At 40.1% G+C, this 21002-nt stretch overlaps 1 protein-coding gene across 1 annotated transcript; it reads right to left on the bottom strand.

The window, feature by feature from the left end:
* Nucleotides 1-514: 514 nt before the first annotated feature.
* On the bottom strand, nucleotides 515-20840 carry NBN (nibrin). Its single transcript, XM_081919709.1, has 16 exons — nucleotides 20651-20840; nucleotides 20054-20187; nucleotides 19122-19270; nucleotides 18040-18199; nucleotides 16890-16993; nucleotides 14411-14528; nucleotides 12792-12982; nucleotides 11945-12042; nucleotides 10742-10871; nucleotides 7969-8256; nucleotides 6920-7355; nucleotides 5078-5161; nucleotides 4319-4474; nucleotides 3316-3429; nucleotides 2802-2851; nucleotides 515-1546 (listed from the first exon to the last, which is right to left on the bottom strand). Exons 1-16 carry the CDS (start codon nucleotides 20823-20825, stop codon nucleotides 1519-1521), a joined length of 2415 nt encoding a protein of 804 aa, XP_081775835.1. The 5' UTR covers nucleotides 20826-20840; the 3' UTR covers nucleotides 515-1518.
* Nucleotides 20841-21002: the final 162 nt, after the last annotated feature.

Raw genomic sequence — 21002 nt, 5'->3', positions numbered from 1 at the left:
GTCTTCATAAGCATTCTTCAGAAGAGCCTTCCCCAACCTGCTGCCTGCTAGATGCTTCAGACTTCAACTTCCATCATTCCAGACCATTGGCCATGCTGGCTGAGGCAGATAGGTATAGTAGTCCAAAACATCTGGACAGCATTGGGTGGAGAGATGCCTGCTTTAGACTCTTAAAAGGCATTACCTGTTTCAACCAGCTTGGCTAAGCCATGCATGGGAGCAGACATGCAGTATATGCTAGAGATGGTCAAACTGATACTAAACTTTTCTAAATCTAAGGAGTTTATGGGACACATCTGGGGAGAAGTATCCATTTTACTTTCCTCTGATTTAACAGAAGTATGGCAGATTTGGGCCTATAGCACCCTGTCTCATGTAAGGCACCAAACAGATGTAACACCACTTCGGCAAAATAAACTAATTTGAGGACAGCTGCTCTTATTCCTATCGGCAATAGGTACAAGTCTTTGTAAGCATCAAAATTCTGAGAAGCAAAGAAAAGATTTCCCATCAATACGAAGACTAATAATTTACTAAAAGGATCAAAGCCAGTTTGAGAGATGCAAAACGGTACAGAAGTGAGCAATACTCATGTTACAAATCCCGTGTTGCCATTTGACAATTCTGATAGTCATCATACCATGCAAAAAATAGGTTAAAACAAATGTGTGGTTTTTTTAAAAAAAGAAACCTATTTGCTTTGATAAAAACAAAATTTGGGATAGAGAATGCAAGTTGAAAAAGAATTTCAAAGGCTTTGTGTGCTATAACTATCGATGGGCAAACTCCCCTTAGTAAGTCTCTGCACCCTCCCTCTCAAAGTCTGAAAATAACTTGGGCCCTTTCAAATCCAGTTCTGAGCCTATTTGGTCTTGATTTCATTGGTAGTACAACAAGGTTTGATCCTTCCTGCAACTTTCCCAATGATATCCAATGCTCCTTCAACCACCTTTCTGTGTCCTCCCGTGTTTCTGTCCCCTACACTTGTCTTTGTTGCTGCTCCAACAGGGGCAGTGATGGCAGGACAAGTGAGGGAGGTCTCTCTTCTCTCAGCTTCCTAATATCTGGCATGCTGCTAAGGCTGAATGCCAGAAGTACTATTGAATAATGTCATTTCCCAAGTGTTGCTAACATGAGTCAATAGCCATTAAAGCATGAAGCCACTGTAGTGTCAGGGATGGAAGAGATACTTCTTTTATTCACTGCCAGAGCAGCAAAACCTAGGAGGGGGTTAAATGGCTTAAGTTGTACTCTAGTTTGAATTTTAATGCTATCTTTGTATTGAGGATTACAAAGTCGGCCTAGACCAGTCTTTTGCACAATGGGCAGATAACGCATGGATCCATCACTAGCTGTAACATGTTTGAAGAACCGTTCAAAGTCTTGCATCCTTTCTTCAATATGAAAAGCAGGTTTTCAAGAGGTATGATCAGCGTAAAATTGACTCTGATGTTGCAATTTATTGCCAGAGGGCCAGGCAAGCTTTTCTTCTACTGTAGGTCTGATTCAAGGCACACCTTATCTTCTTTTTACATGGGGATCATATCTAAATGGAACAAAAAAAATGCATAAATGCCTGGTTCTGAAATCCAGTAAAACTGAAAACACAGTCACATGACCTGCAACTTGTCCATGAAGCTGACTGAGTCAATAGACCAGTCATTGCTTCTTGGCCCAACCTGCCTCATAGGGTTGTTGCAGGGTCACAACAACCTGAGCTTGGAAGGAAGCTGGAACATAAATAAATAAAACCATTAAGGAGCAGTTGAATCTCAAATCCATTAGCAACAATGCAACCCACTGCTGAAACAGTCATATTTCTTGTTGAATATTAAGCAGTGATGAGGCCACATGGGGCCAGTGTGGGAGGACAGTCTACAGCTTAAGTATCAGACTGACCGAAAAGGCCCACATACCTCTGATGGCAGAACACAGAACAGGGTCTCTGATGGTGATGTGAGCACATGTGCAGATTGTATCAGAGACATTTCTTCTGTCATTAAGTCTCAGACCCAAAATGGGTGCCGACATGCCCAGCGGGAATTTGGGACTGACTGACCCAAGGGTCTCTAAATACTTATGATATGACATATTCCCCAAGCAGAGTGGCCTTTGCCAAGGAACACACAAATGGAAACAGACTAATCCAGGGTGAATTAACATTTTACTTTACTTCAATACTTTCTGGACAGTCTATTGCTGCACAGTGAGCCATGCATTATCATGCACACTGCTTCTTCAGATTTCCAATAGACTGAGTGTAGAAGTTTCCATCATATGATCAGAGGCTTCCTGCCTATTATCACCCAACAGCAAGAGCAGTTTCATCTGGCAGCAAAAATTATTGTCACTTATCAAATTTGCCACTAAAAAAATGTTAATTAAAAATTCTCATCTTTGGGTTTTCCTTCCAGAAGCATAAATGGGGCGGAAGGTTGTCCTTGCTTCTTAATTCTGATTTTGGTCTGCTCTGATGAAGTATTGATTTGGTGTATTTATTTATATAGTGAAAAGCTAGCTATGTCCATTCCATAGTTTGTTATTTGTTTGGAGGGAAGAACAGACAGTCACATGCAGTTTGAGCAAACATACAATGAGTCCTTGGACTCAGCTATATAGTTGCAAATAAAACATTTTAAGTGCAATATACAGCACAATGTGACACTAGATGGCAATGGCGAGCCTTATGGAAAATCCAATGTGTTTTTAAAAACATTTTTTAAAAAAGGATTTTCAGAACATTTTTGTATGTGTGTAGATTCCACCCTTGAGTCCATTATGGGGAGGAAGGGAACCCTCACCTGAAGAGATCATCTGCAAGCGAATCTTCTTTTGCTTGGCGACTCTGTTCCTAGAAAAATAAATGATTCTTTTGAGAACTTCTGCCAAATATGAACTGCTCTAAACCAGCATGATTTGGGTGCAGTCAGGCATTTACACATAAATACAATGGGTGGAATCCAATACTGCATAAGCACAAGGAAACAAGGGATATTCCCTACCGTCTCCGCCCCACTGCATACTGCCTGCCCTGTGCCAAAGGGTCTCTTCTGAAGATCCTACAAAAAGGCCAGGGATGTGAGGACAGTGGGGCTGCAGTGGGAGTGGGGAAAGTGGGAAGAGGCCGCTTTCAAGTGGTCTCCAGCCAATTTTCCACAATCTTCCACTCCCAATGCAGCCTCTCACCCAGCCAGTGTATGAAACACTGACCTACAGCTCATGATCATGACTGTGATGGCTCAGTTGAGTTAGAGCATGGTGCTGATAACGCCAAGGTTGCAGGTTATTTGCTTTTAACTACTTCATGCTCCTCACCTCCATTTCTTGCCTCAACCATTCTTCCATCTCAGAATTCTTTCTAGCATGATGAGCTATCAGATCCGATCCCCCAATAATGTATGGAAGTTGTCCTGCTCCAGGATAAGCTACCTGTGAAATGGAAAGATGTATTAATCTCAACTCTATTTAACTCAGGTTTCAAACTGGGGCTTCAATGCATTTACAAGTCTCACTATGCAAAGATGGAATCCAAGACAGCTACTTACTCAATTCAGCTGCAAAGAAGCAGACAAGGATGCCCTTTGTCATTATTGCATTCTATCATTTGAAGAAAACTCAGAATACATTAAATACAGTTGTTGAATATTAGTCTTTCATTCTAGGTTTGGGCTGTAGAGCAGGAGGCACTATACAATCTATGCAGGTTTCAGATACATTACAGGAATAATATAATACAGTTATAAATACAATTATCCACTTAAAAGTGTATATCTTTAATGTTTGTATTCAAGCTTAACAACATTACAAATGGATTCTGACTGATCTGCTCTAAGTTTGTCCTTTTACAATAACAATACCAATTTCTGATCATTCCCAAAGAGTGCAATATAATTTAAACATAGAAGCATTCGGCTTCAAGATACCCTTGCAATAGCTTTTAGGACTACATTTAATTCAGTCCTCTATTCCCCCACACTGCACTGCAAACCTCTAGATTAAAAGACACACCCAACCAACCAAAACCAGAAGATGGTCAGATTTAGCTAATACAGACATACCTTGAAAGTCGAACGGAATATGTTCCGGGAGTCCATTTGACTTCCAAAAAGTTTGGAAATGAAGGCGCGACTCCTGATTGCACAGGCATGCCGGAAACAATAGCAGAAGCTGCACCAGACATTCGGTTTCCAAAAAAATGTTCAAAAACTGGAACATTCAGTTCCCAAGGCATTCAGGAGCCGAGGTACGACTGTATTTTTACACCTTTTCTGTATGTTCTAAGTAATATCTTCTTGTGAGTTTAAAAGCATGTACCAACCTTTTTGAACTTTTTAAAGTTGTTCAGATGTCCATAATCTATTTTTGCAGTGCAACCACCATCTTTCCTTGGCTGACTAACAACCAATGATCTAAATTCAGTCAGTAGGAGCCTGCTGGGCAGATTGCTAGAGTCATTCGCACATCTATCAGGAGTCTTATTTAGGAGGGGGGAAAGAATTAGAGCAATTACTGAGGTTATTCTAATCAAGATTGTTTATTACAATAAACATTTATTCATCATCATAAGATTCCAGGTACTCTACTTAGTCATCTATTTTCTGAGATGGTATTTGAAAAAATTTCCTAACTTTTTCTAACTAAATCAGTTTCTTCAAGGAAAACCAAAATCTCCCTATAGCCATTTAATGAACTATGAAATATCTGCATCAATTTATACATTCAATATCTTCACACCTTTCACTCATTTTCTACATGACAACAAAATTGCCTGTTCCTCCTACAAAGTAGGATAGGAAAATGGGTCTATTTCCTAGTTCACTGACAAAACAGTGAAAGTTTGATAGTTTCAATTCAACTGGGAGGGAAGGAAACAAATAGAATGCTAACAAAATAGTTTAAAGACAACTTTACAAGTTACTTGATGCTATTTTTTTCAGATAGATTTTCAAAAAACTAAATGTCACTAGCCTCAATGTTGGAATATCTTTTTAATTTAAAAGAATGCATTTCCTACCACATTACCTATTGCAAGAATTAAATACACATTAAAAAACATTAACATGAAGATATTCCTTACATTGGAGTCATTCTTTGCAGAGCTTGGTGATTCTTTTTTCTCTTGTTTCTGGTTTAAAACTGGATGCGACTGCTTCTTTTCTTGCTGTTTAACAAAAGGTATTGTTAAGTGTCTAACATATACTCTATACCACTACAGTAGAATGAGCCTGAAAACTGTAGGTTGAAAGCTACTTGCTTGAACTCTAGCTAGCAAATGCTGAACTCATCTGTCTCTGACTACTCCTCAAAGAGAGGAAATAACAAATGGTTCTTCTGTCAAAGTGTGTGGTAGCTCCCACACGAGAGAGCTGAAATAAATTACTCTGAATGAAAGAGTTCTTCAGCATGGTTTCTCCCAAGCTAAAGAAGCCTTCTATTCAGCAGAATTTATTTATGGTCACAGCTTGCAAAAACAGAACTTGACTTGTTACCTAGTTCTTGGGTTTCCAAGTGAAATACTTTCACAGCTTTAAAGTATAAAAGAAGAAATAATCGCTTTCATTAATGAGCAACTTTAAAATTACTGTTGTGCAGAGCAGTGTGGCTGATTTACTGTGGCAGCACAATAAAAGATGGATGTAAAAGAGTCAGTACATACTCACAAAAAAATCTCTAGGAGAATAGTGTGAAGTTATTCCGAAAACAATTCCGACCCTACAAAAGTAGGTTTTCACGAGAGGTCATTAAAAAAATAATAATGGATAAAAGCTATTTTAGATAGTAATGTAAGAAAAACCCAGCTGGATCATACCAGGGGCTCATACAGTCCACAATGTAGTTATCACAGTGATCAACTAGATTCCTATGGGAGGTCCTGCAAGCAGGTCTTGAGGGCAACTGCATTCTCCACACTTGTGATTTCCAGCATAATTCAATATAGACTTCAACATACATAAACCTGTGGTTTCAATGGGACATAAATGCTTTTAATTGTGCAGTGGATTGTGACTAGTTTTGTTTTTGAACCTTAGGCGATCACAGATCTTCCATGTAAAAGTTGTAAAGTAAAACAAAAGCTTTAAAGGAAAACAAACCTCTCTCTCCACTGTGAGTGTGAGTATACCAAATGCCAACACTAGCAGAAACAGGCACATTGCATCGAAAAATCTGTTTCATGTTCAATGAGCACATGGAGTTTCTGTGCCCAGTGGCTTCCATCCTTACAACAAGAAAGCGTGTGCAAAAACATGAAGTACATGAAGCTGCCCCTCAAGTGAAGCACATGGGGAAATCTGAGTATGCTAGAATGGATATGCACGCATTTGGGGGCTGGGGAGGAAGAAATGCAAACTACACAAAAAATGGTGAAAGCAACAAAAAGGAATCTCAACCTGAAGGGGATATTTACTGATACTGCCTGATGCTCTAAATCAATGATTTAAATATTTTACCATGTTACAGAATATTTAGCTAATCACTTTACCAAAACAAAAAAATTCCTTCCAGTAGCACCTTAAAGACCAACTAAGTTAGTTCTTGGTATGAGCTTTCGTGTGCATGCACACTTCTTCAGATACCTCTTTACCAAATATATTTTTAATCCATCAGTGGCTTGGCCCTGTTCTAAATGTCCCCCCACTTTGGCAGATCTGAAGAGTAGTTCTATGAAGCCCACCCTCTAAAATTCCAGAAGTCTGAGTACAATCTATATCCACCTTGTTATCCCTCCTGTAAAATGATATAAAGCATTTATATTCTTCCTTCTTTTATTGATACAAATTCAAAATAATTTTATCTTTATGCTAATAGTCTAAAATTGTGGTTTATGGCATCTCTCTCTCTCTCTCTCTCTCTCTCTCTCTCTCTCTCTGTGTGTGTGTGTGTGTTTGTGTGTGTATGAGACAGAAAAAAATGTCACTACCTGAAGTCTCCCAGTCTCCATATCTGAATTCTCTTCTTTCCTTTCCAATTTCCTTTTCTTCTTTGCACCTTGGGTACTGCCTTCACCATGATTTCCTATATCGTCTTCCCAATCCAGTTCTTGGCTTGCAAAGACAAGTTCTAACGATGCTTCGTCTTCTATTGAGTCTTCCAATTCTTTTCTCTTTTTTGATGCAACAATGCTTTCATTATTATTATTTTCTAACTGGCTAGTCTCCGCAATAGACTTTCTACTTCCACCTATACAGGACTTGTTTGTGTTCTGGTCCAAGGTACATGGCCCTTTTTGAGATCCTCCTGCCTTGCTTTCCCACAGCCAAGAAGTTACAGGCTGAGTATGACTAGAAGCCAGTGATGACTTCTCCTCTATCTTTGCATATTTAGACTGTGATGTTTCTTCAACCTCATCCCTTTCCCTTGAATAGAAAAAAAAAGCATTTTAGACTTTCTCTTCAGATTGAGGGAGAACCTAACATCGTGCCAGTGAACATGATTGGTCTCCCAACCCTCTAGAGCAAATGTTGCTGGTGCAAAGGAGGGAGGAAAGGGACACTTAGTTCCTATTTGCACAAGCAGAACATCACAAATGGATATACACAGAAAGATCACAAACACACACTTGTTCACTACTCATCTTTATGATGAATAGCTATGAACCTAGACAGACTGAATCCTATCAAGTACAACTCAGATGGCACTTGTAATAATCATAGCAAGCATTTAACTGTGCACTGTAGTGTCATTAATTTCAAATGGGATTCATCGTGATGGCATCCTTAGGAGCAATCAGCAAAAGGTAGCTTACTCATAAGCAAACTTAAAATTAAAATGTAGCACTGATTAGCATTATTCAGGCAAAGCTTCTTGGAGCCAGCATGTTATCAATATGCATTGTTTGAGAGGATTTCACATATTTTCAGTTAACTATGGAACTGAAACATCTGAGATCTTTGAAAGCTAAGTAAAGACCAAAAATTAGGGAATAAATATTAGAACTAGCCTGACTGCAAGAGATTTATGTGAACATACCTTTTTTTGGTAACTGTCTGGAAGTAGTTTTTAATTGAATTCAATTGTTGCTGTGAATCGCCCTCTTTGTTTCTCCTATTCCCTGACATTTTAGAGGGAGAGGGCGAAAGGCTACTCTGGTTAGTCTCGGGCCTTGCATTCAACCTGGGTACTGTAGCCCCAACATTCACAGTGCCAGTTCCTGCTGGAGTCTCATTAACAGTAGTTATATCCAGTGGGTAAGGTTTTTTCCTTTGTTCCCTGATAGGAGTTGTTGCTCTCTTTCTGTTCTCTCCTGACACTTCCATGCTGTGTAAACAAGGAGAAAAGTAATAGGTCAGAGCAGGAAATACTAAGTCAATGACCAAAGCCTGTACCATACATTACATGATCTATAATCCGTTTCTCAAATTTCTGGTTATTCTGCTGATCCCTAGAAATGTGAGGTATCTGTAAGGTCCATGCATGGGTTGCACCTAAAGATGAGAATTTCTTGCTAGCTACGAGGAATTTGAAATTTCTCTATCATCATCTGCTATAGGAGTAGTAACAGGCCTGATGGCAGCGACTGATATAATCAGGCATTGGCTGAGGGTCCATGAGCTCAGATGGGCTCCTCAGTGATCTCATCCTCACTCAGCCACCCTCCTCCCTACCAGGACCCTGAAATGGAGGCATAGTAGTAACTGCATTTTAGAATGGCAGCTGCTGAGCTCCCCTGCATGGGCGCATGCATCTTTGTTAGTTCCTTAAAGGGACTTGGGTACAAAGCACTAGTAAGTATGTTTGCAAACAAAAGGAATGGTCACTGGTGCTGCATATCTATGAGTTTGCTCTGCTAATCCTGGGTGGGTTACACACTTAGCAAGTGAAAGGAAAAGGAAAACCATTTCTTCCCTTTCCATTGTTTGCTTGCTTTCGTCCACCCTCTTCCTCAACTTGCCCACCAAAATTGCAGTGGCAAGACAAAACTGCAGGAGAAGGGCAGGGTCTGAGGAAGAAAAATCTGCTCCTTTGCAAAGTAGATGTTACCTACCAGTATCAGTAGGGATTGCTGGAACAAATTCAAAAGCGCAGCAGCACACACCTGCACACACTCTAGTAATGCTTCCAGACACTATTTTTTTCTTCCATCTGGTACATACCAACTAATTTGCTTTCCTTCTGATTGATTGATTCCTTTCTATCCTATTTGCACTTTCTTGCTTTTCTCCACCTGTCCCTCTGCCCACCTTTCTCCTCCCTCGAGCTTCCTATGCAGGGCTCAAATGCATCAGCAAATTCCACCTTCTGATCAGCAAGCTATTAGTTCCTAAATGGTGCAGAGGCAAGATTCCAAAGCTACAGCTGACTACAGAGAGTTCAACACTGCCTCTGCATGTTAATCCCTATCAAGATGCCTCCTGTAAGTTTGTTGCGACTTTAGCTGACTTTTTTTAAGAGCAGAAATAAGATCCTAATTTGCCACTCTTCAGTCATCAGAAACATTCCTTTGTTCATTGTTTGGAAGATGCAAACAGTTCTGTCACCAAAGCGGCTTCCATATCACTGGTAAATCTTCCTGGATTTATAGTGCAATGCTATAAATGCTTACTCAGAGTGAAGCCTCACTGAGTTCAATAGAGGTTACTACTAGATAAGTGTATGTAGGAATGCAGCCTAAATATTCTAAATCTAAAATGCAGCTCTAAATGCATTTACTAAGGGTAAGCTCACTGAATTCAGTGTGACTTCTGAGTAAACATGCATAAGATTATACTGTTATTATTATTTTAGCATGCATTCTCATTGATGTCAAGGATTTCAGCAGATATAGGCCACAATCACTAAATATGCATACAGTGGTACCTCGGTTCTCGAACGTCTCCATTGACGAACATTTCGGAACCCGAACGCCAAAAACCCGGAAGTAAGTGCTTCCGTTTTTGAACACACCTCAGAAGTCAAACGGCTTCTGCTGTGTATTTTTCAATTTTCTCAACTGAATTTGCCAACAGCCTTTTTGCCTTGGTTTTTGAACATTTTGGAACTCGAACAGTCTTCCGGAACTCATTACGTTCAAGAACCGAGATACCACTGTACTTATGTAGCAGCAAGTAAATACAACAGGATGCATTTCTGAGCAAACACATAGGATTGTTTTAATTCTGTAATGCTGAGAAATGGCTACCTTTGGTTCTGATTTTCCCACCATCTGCAATTCTCCCCTCACCCACATTTCATCTATAATAAACATACCCCATTTTGCACAATGTGGCTAGTGATAGTCTTGCTCTATTTCCCAATTGTGTGTACGTAATATACCCTGAAGTTATATGTCAAGGGTTCCACTAACACTTGACTGGACAAGACCCTGGGCTGGCCTTGGACAGTGGCTAGAGTGTGGGCTGCACTCCTCTGAACTGTTTGGAAGAAGGTGGAATATGAATGAAATAAATAACACTGTTTTGTTGAGTGCATGTACACAGAAAAACAGTATACAAATAAAATGACTGAAGTGTGTTTACATGAAATGTTGCAGGTTTTTTCCTGCCTTAAAAACTCCAGCAGGCTTTCTTTTTTTATTTTTTTACAAAAGACAGATGCAGTACTGAAAGTTACGCTCCATAAACTAGGAGTCCCTTCTTTTGTAACTTCAGAAGATTAGAAACTCAAGAATCTACCCTTGCAGTTTTTGGCATATGATGAAAATTTTCAAGTGAAAATAAAGGCATCACAGTCAGACTAACTGTGGCTTCATCATGAAGCCATATTTAGAAAGAGCAAATCAAAAGAGCTCCTGCTGGTACATTACCATGTGTCCATCAGTTGGTCCATTTCATTGTCAGCTACGTATGCTGCAATGGTGGGCATTACTGTTTCATCTACTACACTTTGAGAAAGGTTTGGTCCTGTAACAAGTGATGCTGATGTAGGTTTTACACCTGCAGTTTAAAAGCAGCAAAGAAGAATAAATATTAACATTTTAAAACTATATAAATCATGCCATTTCAGACAAATATTATTCAAAAATATATTTTTGTGCAACTCTTCCTATTAAGAAGTGTCCATTTATCTCCCCATCTTGCTTCTTCGATACAGTGGAACCTTGGTTTTCGAGTGTCTCAGAAGCCGAACATTTCGGAACCTGAACGCCAAAAACCCAGAAGTAACTGCTTCTGTTTTCAAACATGCCTCGGAATGCTTTTTTCAATTGAATTCTCCAACCGCTCATTGCACATCGGTTGTCGAACATTTCAGACATTGAATGGTCTTCCAGAATGGATTACATTCAACAACTAAGGTTCCACCGTACTAGTATTTTTACAATGTAACTTAAATACTTTTGGTTTTCTATGCAGGTTCTGGCTTTTTATTGTTGCTATAAAAAAATAAATACAAGCATATTGTCATTAAGATCACCATGAACACATTCAGCATCAAGTTATATTTTCATCAAATCCCATGCCAAAAAAAAAACATTCAAACTGAAGACATTAAACCAGTCATATAATTTAAAAACCTGACCTGACTATTTAATACCAAAACCTAAAATCTAGTATATCCTCTTACTTAAAATTCTATTGCATGAGGCGTCTGAGCATCCTAAAACTAAGGGCTAATCCAGAACTAATACTATCCAGCGGTCAACCATACCTAATGAATTGGGAGCAAGTCTCTGGCCTCTCCCATATAAGCAAATTAATTAGAAAAAGAAGTTACAGAGTTATACTGCAGAAAAAAATGGAAGTGAATGAAAGTGAGATTCAGCTTATTTGCTGTCAAAACTGGATACTAAAACTGGTGCTTTTTACTTTTCCAATTGAAAGCTATCTAAAATCTGTTAAATCTGCAAGCAAAAAAATGTAGGGTCATCAGTAACATAAGGCTATCTGTAATCCTAAAACAAAGCACTCTTAAATAATAGGCTCCCTCTTTCAAGCTGTCTGCTGAATTCAGTTCCTTAAAAGTAAAAAATGCTGAACAAAGATTTTTAAAAATAGATTTTAAAAATTACCTGCATCTAGAGGAGTTTGAGGATTACAGTATGTTTTTGTGGATGAAAAAATAACTGCTAGACCAATTTCTGCCTCAGCTATTGTCCTCCATTGCTTCCTATTAGAAATAAAACACTGTCAGAAAAACAACTGGAGGTCATTCACCAAATAACATCCTTGGAAAATAATGCTAAAACATTACAGCAAAGGAACAGACTATCATGCAGGATGCAACCTGTAAATTGGCAAGGGATGGATATCAGCGTTTGTTTAAAAAATAAAGACTCTGGGCTGGGTTATAATGAAAGGTGAGCTAACAATATTTTAAATAAATAAAATGGCCCAAGGGAAATTGTCAGTGAAACATTTAATTCTATTAACCTGCAGTTTCCTGCCTACATTCATATTCAGACTGCACATGTATAACAAGTCTGGAAGACACTCCAGATGTTGTTAATTTATAATCACTATGTATATACTGCATTTTATTGAAGCATCTCAAGGTGACTGAACCCAGTTTGCCATCAAACCCCAGCATAAGCGCTAGTGGTAATAGGAGCTGTAATTCACATCATCTGGAGGACCACCGTCCAGTGGTGTCCAAACTTTTTTCAAAGAGGGCCAGATTTGATGAAGTGAAGGGCCGTCGGGGCCAACCAAAGGGCCAACCAAAGTTGTTGAGCTTTTTTTTATTCTAATTCAGCTACAATCGTTTCTTGCATGTGATAGAAATCTATGGACTTACTTTAACATTAGATATGCACACATACTTTACAGACCCTATTTGTATCCGTTATGGTTTTAATGCCCCTCCAACAACAAAAAAACAACCTCAGTACTCAATTACTAATATTTCAGCAATCCTACCTTTGGAAGACAGCTGTGATTCTATCCATCCATTTCCTGTCCAAGTCAGAAATGGATCCTTGAGAGTTTGTCAAGCCTACTTCAATGACACAAATATCAGGTGCTACCAAAGAAGAAACAATCTCTGCTTCCTCCGTTATCAGTTTCGCTTCTCCTCCTCCAAGTTTAATTGCTGCACTCAGTTTTGCAAACTAAAATTAAATACAAAGCCCAAAGGTTCAAAGAACAGAGCTCACATTAATATGACACATTTCTATAATAAGCATACCGTTTCATAACTTAAGACGTAATGTAACCAATATGAGGACTCTACAAGTGACAATAAATGCAATGGCATATACAGAGAATGTTACAGGTGTGTTTATTACTATTTCAAAGGTTTCTTCTTTATTACCATTTTATCATATTACCTTGTCTGCAAAGACTATCAACTGCAATATGCAACCTGTGATCCTCCAAATGTCGCTGGACTACAAATGCTGCTGGCTATTGCTAGCTGGGGTTGATGGAAATTACAGTTCAGCAACATCCGGAGAGTGACAGGTTCCCCATCCCTGATTTATATCATACAACTTGAGTTCCTTTAGCAAGATAGTAAAGAGTCAGGCAGGTTCTGCATTCTTAAAAAATGCCAGAGTACCCACTTGGGACACTACATTGTACACACAGTAATGCATGTGGGTGCATGCAATGCAATGGGCGAAGACATGGGAGGAAGTGGGCAAGCCCAAGACCTTCTTCCAATCAGAGAACAAGCCCTTGGTGGTCTTTCAGCCAGTTCTCTGCTCACTTTTAAAAGCTGCATGTTCAATGTGCCTTTTGTTAACATGAATGCAGCTCAATAGATGACTCTGAATAAAGACAAGTAGAAAATTGACTGAAAAGTCAAGTTCTGAGCTCCAATGAGTACAAAAGTCCTTAACTTGGTTACAAATGTTCATATATCGAATAATCTAATTTAAATGTCTTTGTTACTTTTATTTTTCACTGCTCAAGTTACTTTGAGGCACTTGAGTGAAAAAAATTTTTGGGCAAATAAATAGTAGGGGCTCAAGTTTTTATAAGAAAAAGTATGGACACATCAGTGGCTCCACTCACAACATCACAACCCCCAGGGACATAATCTCAACATCTGCACACTGAGCATGGACATCTGCAAAACGGCACCTATGAAAGAGTAGCTGGACATGCACATGTAATCCATGTGAATGGAGATCCCTCTGTGCATTCACACACTCGATGTCCATGGATGTCATGAATAATAATAATAATTTTATTATATATACCCCACCCATCTGGCTGGATTTCCCCAGCCACTCTGGGCAGCTCACAGGATATATCAGAATGTACTAAAACATCAAACATTAAAACCTGCCTTCAGGTGTCTTCTAAAAGTCAGAGAGTTGTTTATTTCCTTGACATCTGAAGGGAGGGTGTTCCACAGCCAATACTGAGAAGGCCATCATTAGGCCAAGCAGTGCAAACCTCCTTCTCATTATTGCATGTGTACAAAATTTAAGGAGGGCTAATGAGTACACAAAACCTGTGCTATTAACATAATCTCTGTAGATGAAAGTATTTTAAATTACTTTTGTCAAGCTTTGAATGGTGCCAGTTACCTGCTTAGCAGTTAGAAACACAAACGTTTTTCCTTTGAATATTGTTCTTCTTATGGGAGAGGTTGCCAGATCTAATTTGTTATTCTTAACACTCAGCTCATCAATAGGAGGGTAAAATCTGTGAATGGAAGAAATGATTGTAAAAATGTAGCTTACATTTTACACTACTATTAACTGTCATTCATTTCTACATTGCTTACCTAGTTTGAGTACATCTGTCTTTCTATCCAACATCTAGCTGGTTTACTATGTTGTACATAATCTTGCACACAGTAATCTTGAGGCATTATCCATTTGCACACAGGCTCAACAATAAAGGTCTGCTTCTTCTGCACCCATGTAGCATGCAGTCCTAGAGCCCAGGAATCACTGAACACATGTTCATTTTTTTCTCTATGCAGCCCCCCCCCCCTTTGCTGAACGCAATCTTGAAGTCGGTCTTGGACAAAGGCAAAAACCACAACCATGCACCCTAATATTTGATTACCTATTTGATTATCTGTTTGATTAACAATAATCTGAAAACTCCACAGGCACGTTTTTATGACATGCCCACTGTGTATAACCTGTCTGCAAAAAAAGTTCAATGGTTTAAATAAAAGTTGTGAATTCAAATTACATAAAAAATAAAAGCTGTTCCATACAGTTTATATGGACAGTAGGTCCTCTCTAAAGGCAATATAAATTTTAATTTTAATTAAAGATCAAAGCATCACTAAACTGTTAATCTTATTCATCAGCAGAAATAATTTAACATGAACCTGATCTCAGATTGTGAATTGAGATGTATTTTACCAAGGCAATTATTAACTATATAATTTATTTTTAAAGCAATGTTTTGTTAATGTTCATATTCCCAAGAGTATTTGCACCACTTCAAAAGATATTACCAAAGATATCTCTATAGCAACCTGTGAAAATGAAGACGATTCAACTCGCATAACATCCAAAAATATCCTGTCATTTCCCCAAGAGCTCATAGCAACGAGTCAGCAGTACAACACTTTGCCAATTAAATATAATTATACTTAATCTTCCTCACCGTGGAAAGACTTTGCTTCACCTAGTCTGAAAGAGGAAATAGTTAAAGACCATAGCTGAGGAAGTCTTCACTGGATCGACATGAATTGGGAAGTTACAAACCAGTACAGAATCCTCCTTTCCTAGACAAATAAATAGGAATTGCCTAAGCAGCTCCAGATACCCCAGGGTGGTGTTTTATTTATTTGATTAGAATACTTGCATTCCACCAAAAGGATCTCAAAATGGCATACAGTGGTGCCCCGCAAGACGAACGCCTCGCAAGACGGAAAACCCGGTAGATGAAAGGGTTTTCCGTTTTGGAGGCGCTTCCTTTGCAAGACGAAAGCCCATAGGGAAATCTCCAGGACAGCGGGGAAGCGCAGCGCGTCTTCCCCACTGTCCTTGGACCTCCTCCGAAGGCTGGCGGTGGGGCGGAGAGACCTCCTCCCCTCGCCAGGCTTCGGATGGCTGCTCCGAAGGCTGGCGGTGGGGCGGAGAGACCTCCTCCCGCCGCCAGCCTTCGGAAGGCTGCTCCGAAGGCTGGTGGTGGGGCAGAGAGACCTCCTCCCCCCGCCAGGCTTCGGAAGGCTCCTCCGAAGGCTGGCGGTGGGTGGTCTTGCTACCAGTCAGTAGACAACAGTGGGCCAGAAATGTTTCTTTTTTTTTTTTTATAAATATTTTATTAGGTTTTTAATAAACAAATTTCCACTTTCAAATACAAACTTCCATAGATCCAATGGACTCCCCCCATCTCCCGAGCACTGCATTCCCTGTGTAACCAAAACCTCAGCAATTTGTTAACTTATTTTATACATAACAATATATCTTCCATTTTATCGTGTTATCTGATGTAGACATTTCAGTACAATTGCATTAATTTTTAATTTCCACACAATAAAAATATTTCATTATCTCACTTCTGTCTTATAGTGTCTTATTTATCAATTCAGGAATTTGCCGATACTGAAGCTATACCTTCCTAGATAGGAGCATTTTTTGGGCCAGAAATGTTTCTGCTATACTTCAAGAACATAAATGTTCCATATAATTTCGAATGTGTGTAAACATATGATTTAATCTGATGACGTATAAAATTACACTATGGCATAGATAACTATAGCATGTATGTTATGCATCATATTCAATTAATGAGCATACATGACTTGAATATGGTTATATCCAGTGCTTTTTTTCTAAAAAAAATGTTAAAGGGTACTCTCATTTTCCTACTCATACAGTATTGAAATACTGCCCCTCAATGAGTCCAAACTTAGATTCACAAAATGTTTAGGGGTATGCGTACCCCTGCGTACCCCCAGAAAAAAGCACTGGTTATCTCTAAGCAGGGCATACTACAGGAGTTTTTAAAGCCAAGTGCTACATAGTAGAACATAATAGTTCAAATTATAATTATCAGATCCTTTTTAAATCTAGGGCGTGTATTATAACTTATTACCTTTCAGGTGTTGGTAACTGCTGCTTCGCCTGAATTGCTTTGATTAATTCATCAAAATACTCTGGCTTCACAATCGGTCGACCACAGATCAAGGCACATATTGCCTAAAGATAAAGCAGATCATCACTACCATAATTTACAATAGTACAAAAACACTACACACTCTCTCTAGCCTGTCCTCATTCCCAGCCTTTCACTCACATCTCTCCACCCCAGTCTCGCAACCCTCTGGTTAGTGGTACCCTCTTAAAACAGAAAACTACAACCCTTTTGCTGCCATTATCTGTGGACACCATTCTCACTGCCTTCTCAATTACTCCCAGCAGCAGACCTTAATGCTTCCCATATAACAACGAACTCTGCCAGGATAGTTACTTTCCCATCACTCCCAAACACATCACTACCAAACTGAGCCTCATAAATTATACCAGGCTTCCTCAACCTCGGTCCTCTAGATTTTTTTGGCCTACAACTCCCATGATCCCTAGCTAGCAGGACCAGTGGTCAGGGATGATGGGAATTGTAGTCTGAAAAAGCATCTGAAGGGCCGAGGTTGAGGAAGCCTGAATTACACTCAACTTCTAAGTACCTCTAAATCACTCATCTCCTTTACTCATATGTTTACAGAAGCTTTCTTGCTAACTCTCTACAATTCAACTTCTCTTCTCACTCCTGCACTCGAATCCAAAGATTTATGCCAAATCCACACCCTCCTATATCCTAACTTCATTGCGATTATCTTTCTATTAAATTGTTCATTGCATGGCCATCAGTGTCAGCTCCAGATCTTCTGGAATGCCAAAAATACACTTCCTCTTATTTTACTCCATAATGGCTATTTGTAATCCACTACACACCTCTAAGAGTAAACCTCATGGAACATATTGGGACTTCCAAGTAATTATGTGCATGACTGCATTGTTAAAGCATCTTTCATATACAAAGATGCCTCACAAAAAATGTCACAATACTCCAGTGCCTGCTGCCAGGAAGTCTCAATTTTCCAATGAAATATTAAAGTGAATTGACAGGAAAGGGAATATGAAAGAACGGTTTGCGGCATATAGGACTATATTTTACTGCAATGCACAGTTCAGAAAAATCAGTATTACGCTTGCATATCAGATGCACTTGAAAAGTCACAACTCACCTTAACTGTAAGTTTGACTGAGTCCATAACAAGATGAGTACATCCTTCTTTCCACTCATTCACTGCATGGCCTCCCAGCTGTAGAATATTTTTACTTAAAGAACTTTTCTGTGAAACAGCTAAGCACGAAGAGCACACTACCAAAGGCTCATAGAATATTCTGCAAAGTAGTGTTAAAAGAAACACACAATATTATTACTTTATTTAGTTAAATAATAGCAACTGTGTGTGTGGTCCTTTACAGGGAGAGGTCCCTGCCCTGAGGAGCTTATCAATCTAAAATTGACACGGGAAGCAACATAGTGGTTTCTGTTGCATGTAAAGGTAAAGGTAAAGGTACCCCTGACCATTAGGTCCAGTCACGGACGACTCTGGGGTTGCGGTGCTCATCTTGTTCTATAGGCCGAGGGAACCGGCATTTGTCTGCAGACAGCTTCCTGGTCATGTGGACAGCATGACTAAGCCGCTTCTGGTGAAACCAGAGCAGTGCATGGAAACGCTGTTTACCTTCCCACCAGAGCAGTACCTATTTATGTACTTGCACTATGACATGCTTTCGAACTGCTAGGTGGGCAGGAGCTGGGAGCGGACAACAGGAGCTCACCCCGTCATGGGGATTCGAACAGCTGACCTTCTGATTGGCAAGCCCTAGGCTCAATGAGCGCCACCTCAGTTGCATGTACTTAAGCTCAATTACAGGTTCAGTTACAGTGAAGCATAGCATCTAAGGGCCTGTGGCAAAGGTCTCATAGAAAAGGTGGATTTTGAAAAACGTAAGAGTTGGCACCATGGCAGTGTTCTAGGAGGCAGTTCCAACTGTACAGAACAGCTAAGGTGGAATATTTGAGGGAACAGGAGGCCTTCAGACAATGGAGGGAGGCAGAGCTACAGAAGCAAAGATTATGGCAGGAATGTATCATGATCTAAGAGTAGAGACATTTGCAAGGGATCTCACACCCTTTGTAAGATTCACAGCTGAGAATGACTATTTTTGTCTATTTCTAATTAATCCTCAGACATATTCCATGACTTTCAAAATGTATAGCCATGAACATTTGAAGATGAGCACAAATTGATCTTACCTATACTTGCTTCCAAAGACTCCAAAAGTGACTCTGTCACCAGACCTCAAAGTTCTAGTAGTTCCATTTGCTAGTTTTTCTTCATTAACAAAGGTACCATATTTAGAAGTGTCTTTTAAAGTTAACACAGGAAATGTAGAAGACTGACTCTGAAAATAAAAAATAACAACATTTTAAAAGGTAAAGGTAAAGGGACCCCTGACCATTAGGTCCAGTTGTGGCCGACTCTGGGGTTGCGGCGCTCATCTCGCTTTATTGGCCGAGGGAGCTGACGTACAGCTTCCGGGTCATGTGGCCAGCATGACTAAGCCGCTTCTGGAGAACCAGAGCAGCACACGGAAATGCCGTTTCCAACATTTTAGGTACCAACAAAAGCAACTAACTTCATTTTAGCCAAACCACATATCATGGTGTGTTGGGAATAACAATCTATAGTCAATATTTACTCTTGACTTACTGGTTGTGGTTTGTTGAAGCAAAACAAAACACAATTATTGGTTTGGATGTAACACTAAGAAGGGGATCAAATGTTTTCCCTATGTTTCACTCAGACAAAGGAATTGATGGCAAACCTTATCTATAGTTTATTGTGATGCACAAACTGGGTCGTGTATTTTTTTTTATTTCTAGCATTAACCTTCTATCTCAGCCTTCCTCAACCTGGTGCTCTACAGGTGTTTTGGACTATAGATCTAAACACAGGAGTCTTAGCCCCAAATACCTGGAGGATTTCATTTGGTAAACATATTGAGTAAAACACATTCAAAACATAATCTTGTTAGATGAGGTCTAAAAATCTGGGAGCGGTAAGAAATCCGTGACTTGACTGAGGCGGTGCTGTACATTCTATAACTGCAGAAATTACGATAAAAATGGGTGTGGTTGACCCCAAACCACTCCCCTATTCATAATGTTGTACATTTGGTACTTACAAGGTTCACTTGAGGGTGACTAACTGAAAGGACTGCATGGCTTCGGCTGATGGACTGATCCGCTTGAATTAAAATGGCACAATTTCTACGTCCGACAACATACTCGACACCAACTAAAAGGTGGTATGACTGTCCTGAAATGGGAAAAACACAACCAAATTTTAATTAACCTCTGATGGTATAACGCCGATTTTTCTCTTTATTCATGTGGAGAGTTGGAGACAGGACTTTAGCCACCCCTTCCACCTTACAGCAAGGATGTGGAAAACCTGCGCCCCCCCCCCCATGTTTTGCTGGACTACAACTCCCATCATTCCTTGCCTTTGGCGATGCTTGCTGGGGCTGATGGGAGTCGTGCTTCAGCAATAGTTCCCCATACCTGCTCTCAATGCGAAGCCCACCTCCCATCAGTTTTCCAAAGTAAACATCGGATAATTGGCGAAGTGCCGCTTCTCCAATCCGCCCAAAGGCGGCGAGCCAGGACAGGCGGAACCAACCACAGCACGCAGAAGCCGGAAGGCGGTAGAACAGGCGTCAAACCGGAGTGAGACCAGTTGCCAGGGGCACGCCCCCTCCCCCTCAGGCTCCGCTCCTTACCTGGCCCGGATTCGTCAGCTGGGCTCAGCTTCCACATCCTGAGCCGGAAAGAAGCCGGAAGGCCCGGCCCGTCTCGCCTCGCCTTTGTATCCTCACCGGCTTCCCCAGCCAAGTCTCTTCTCCACCTCAGAGCAGATGCCCGACGCGACGCATCTCTGCTCTGCACACCGCGCATGCGCCTTTCGAGGAGGCTGGCACAGCGACGACATCGCGAGAGCCCAGACTGAGAGAACAGCGCCTCCTACAGAGAGCGGAGCGAAGCCCTCCGACAATTGACGCATGCGTGACCTTTTCTCTATTTATTTATTTTTTTAAAGCAAGTTTAGTAATAGGCTAATTCTTAAGAGAGCAG

The sequence above is a fragment of the Podarcis melisellensis genome, assembly GCF_964234715.1.
Source record: "Podarcis melisellensis genome assembly, chromosome: 7".
Taxonomy (NCBI): Eukaryota; Metazoa; Chordata; class Lepidosauria; order Squamata; family Lacertidae; genus Podarcis; species Podarcis melisellensis.
The sequence above is the reverse complement of the archived record's forward strand: the minus strand, read 5'-3'. Positions and strand labels throughout refer to the sequence as shown.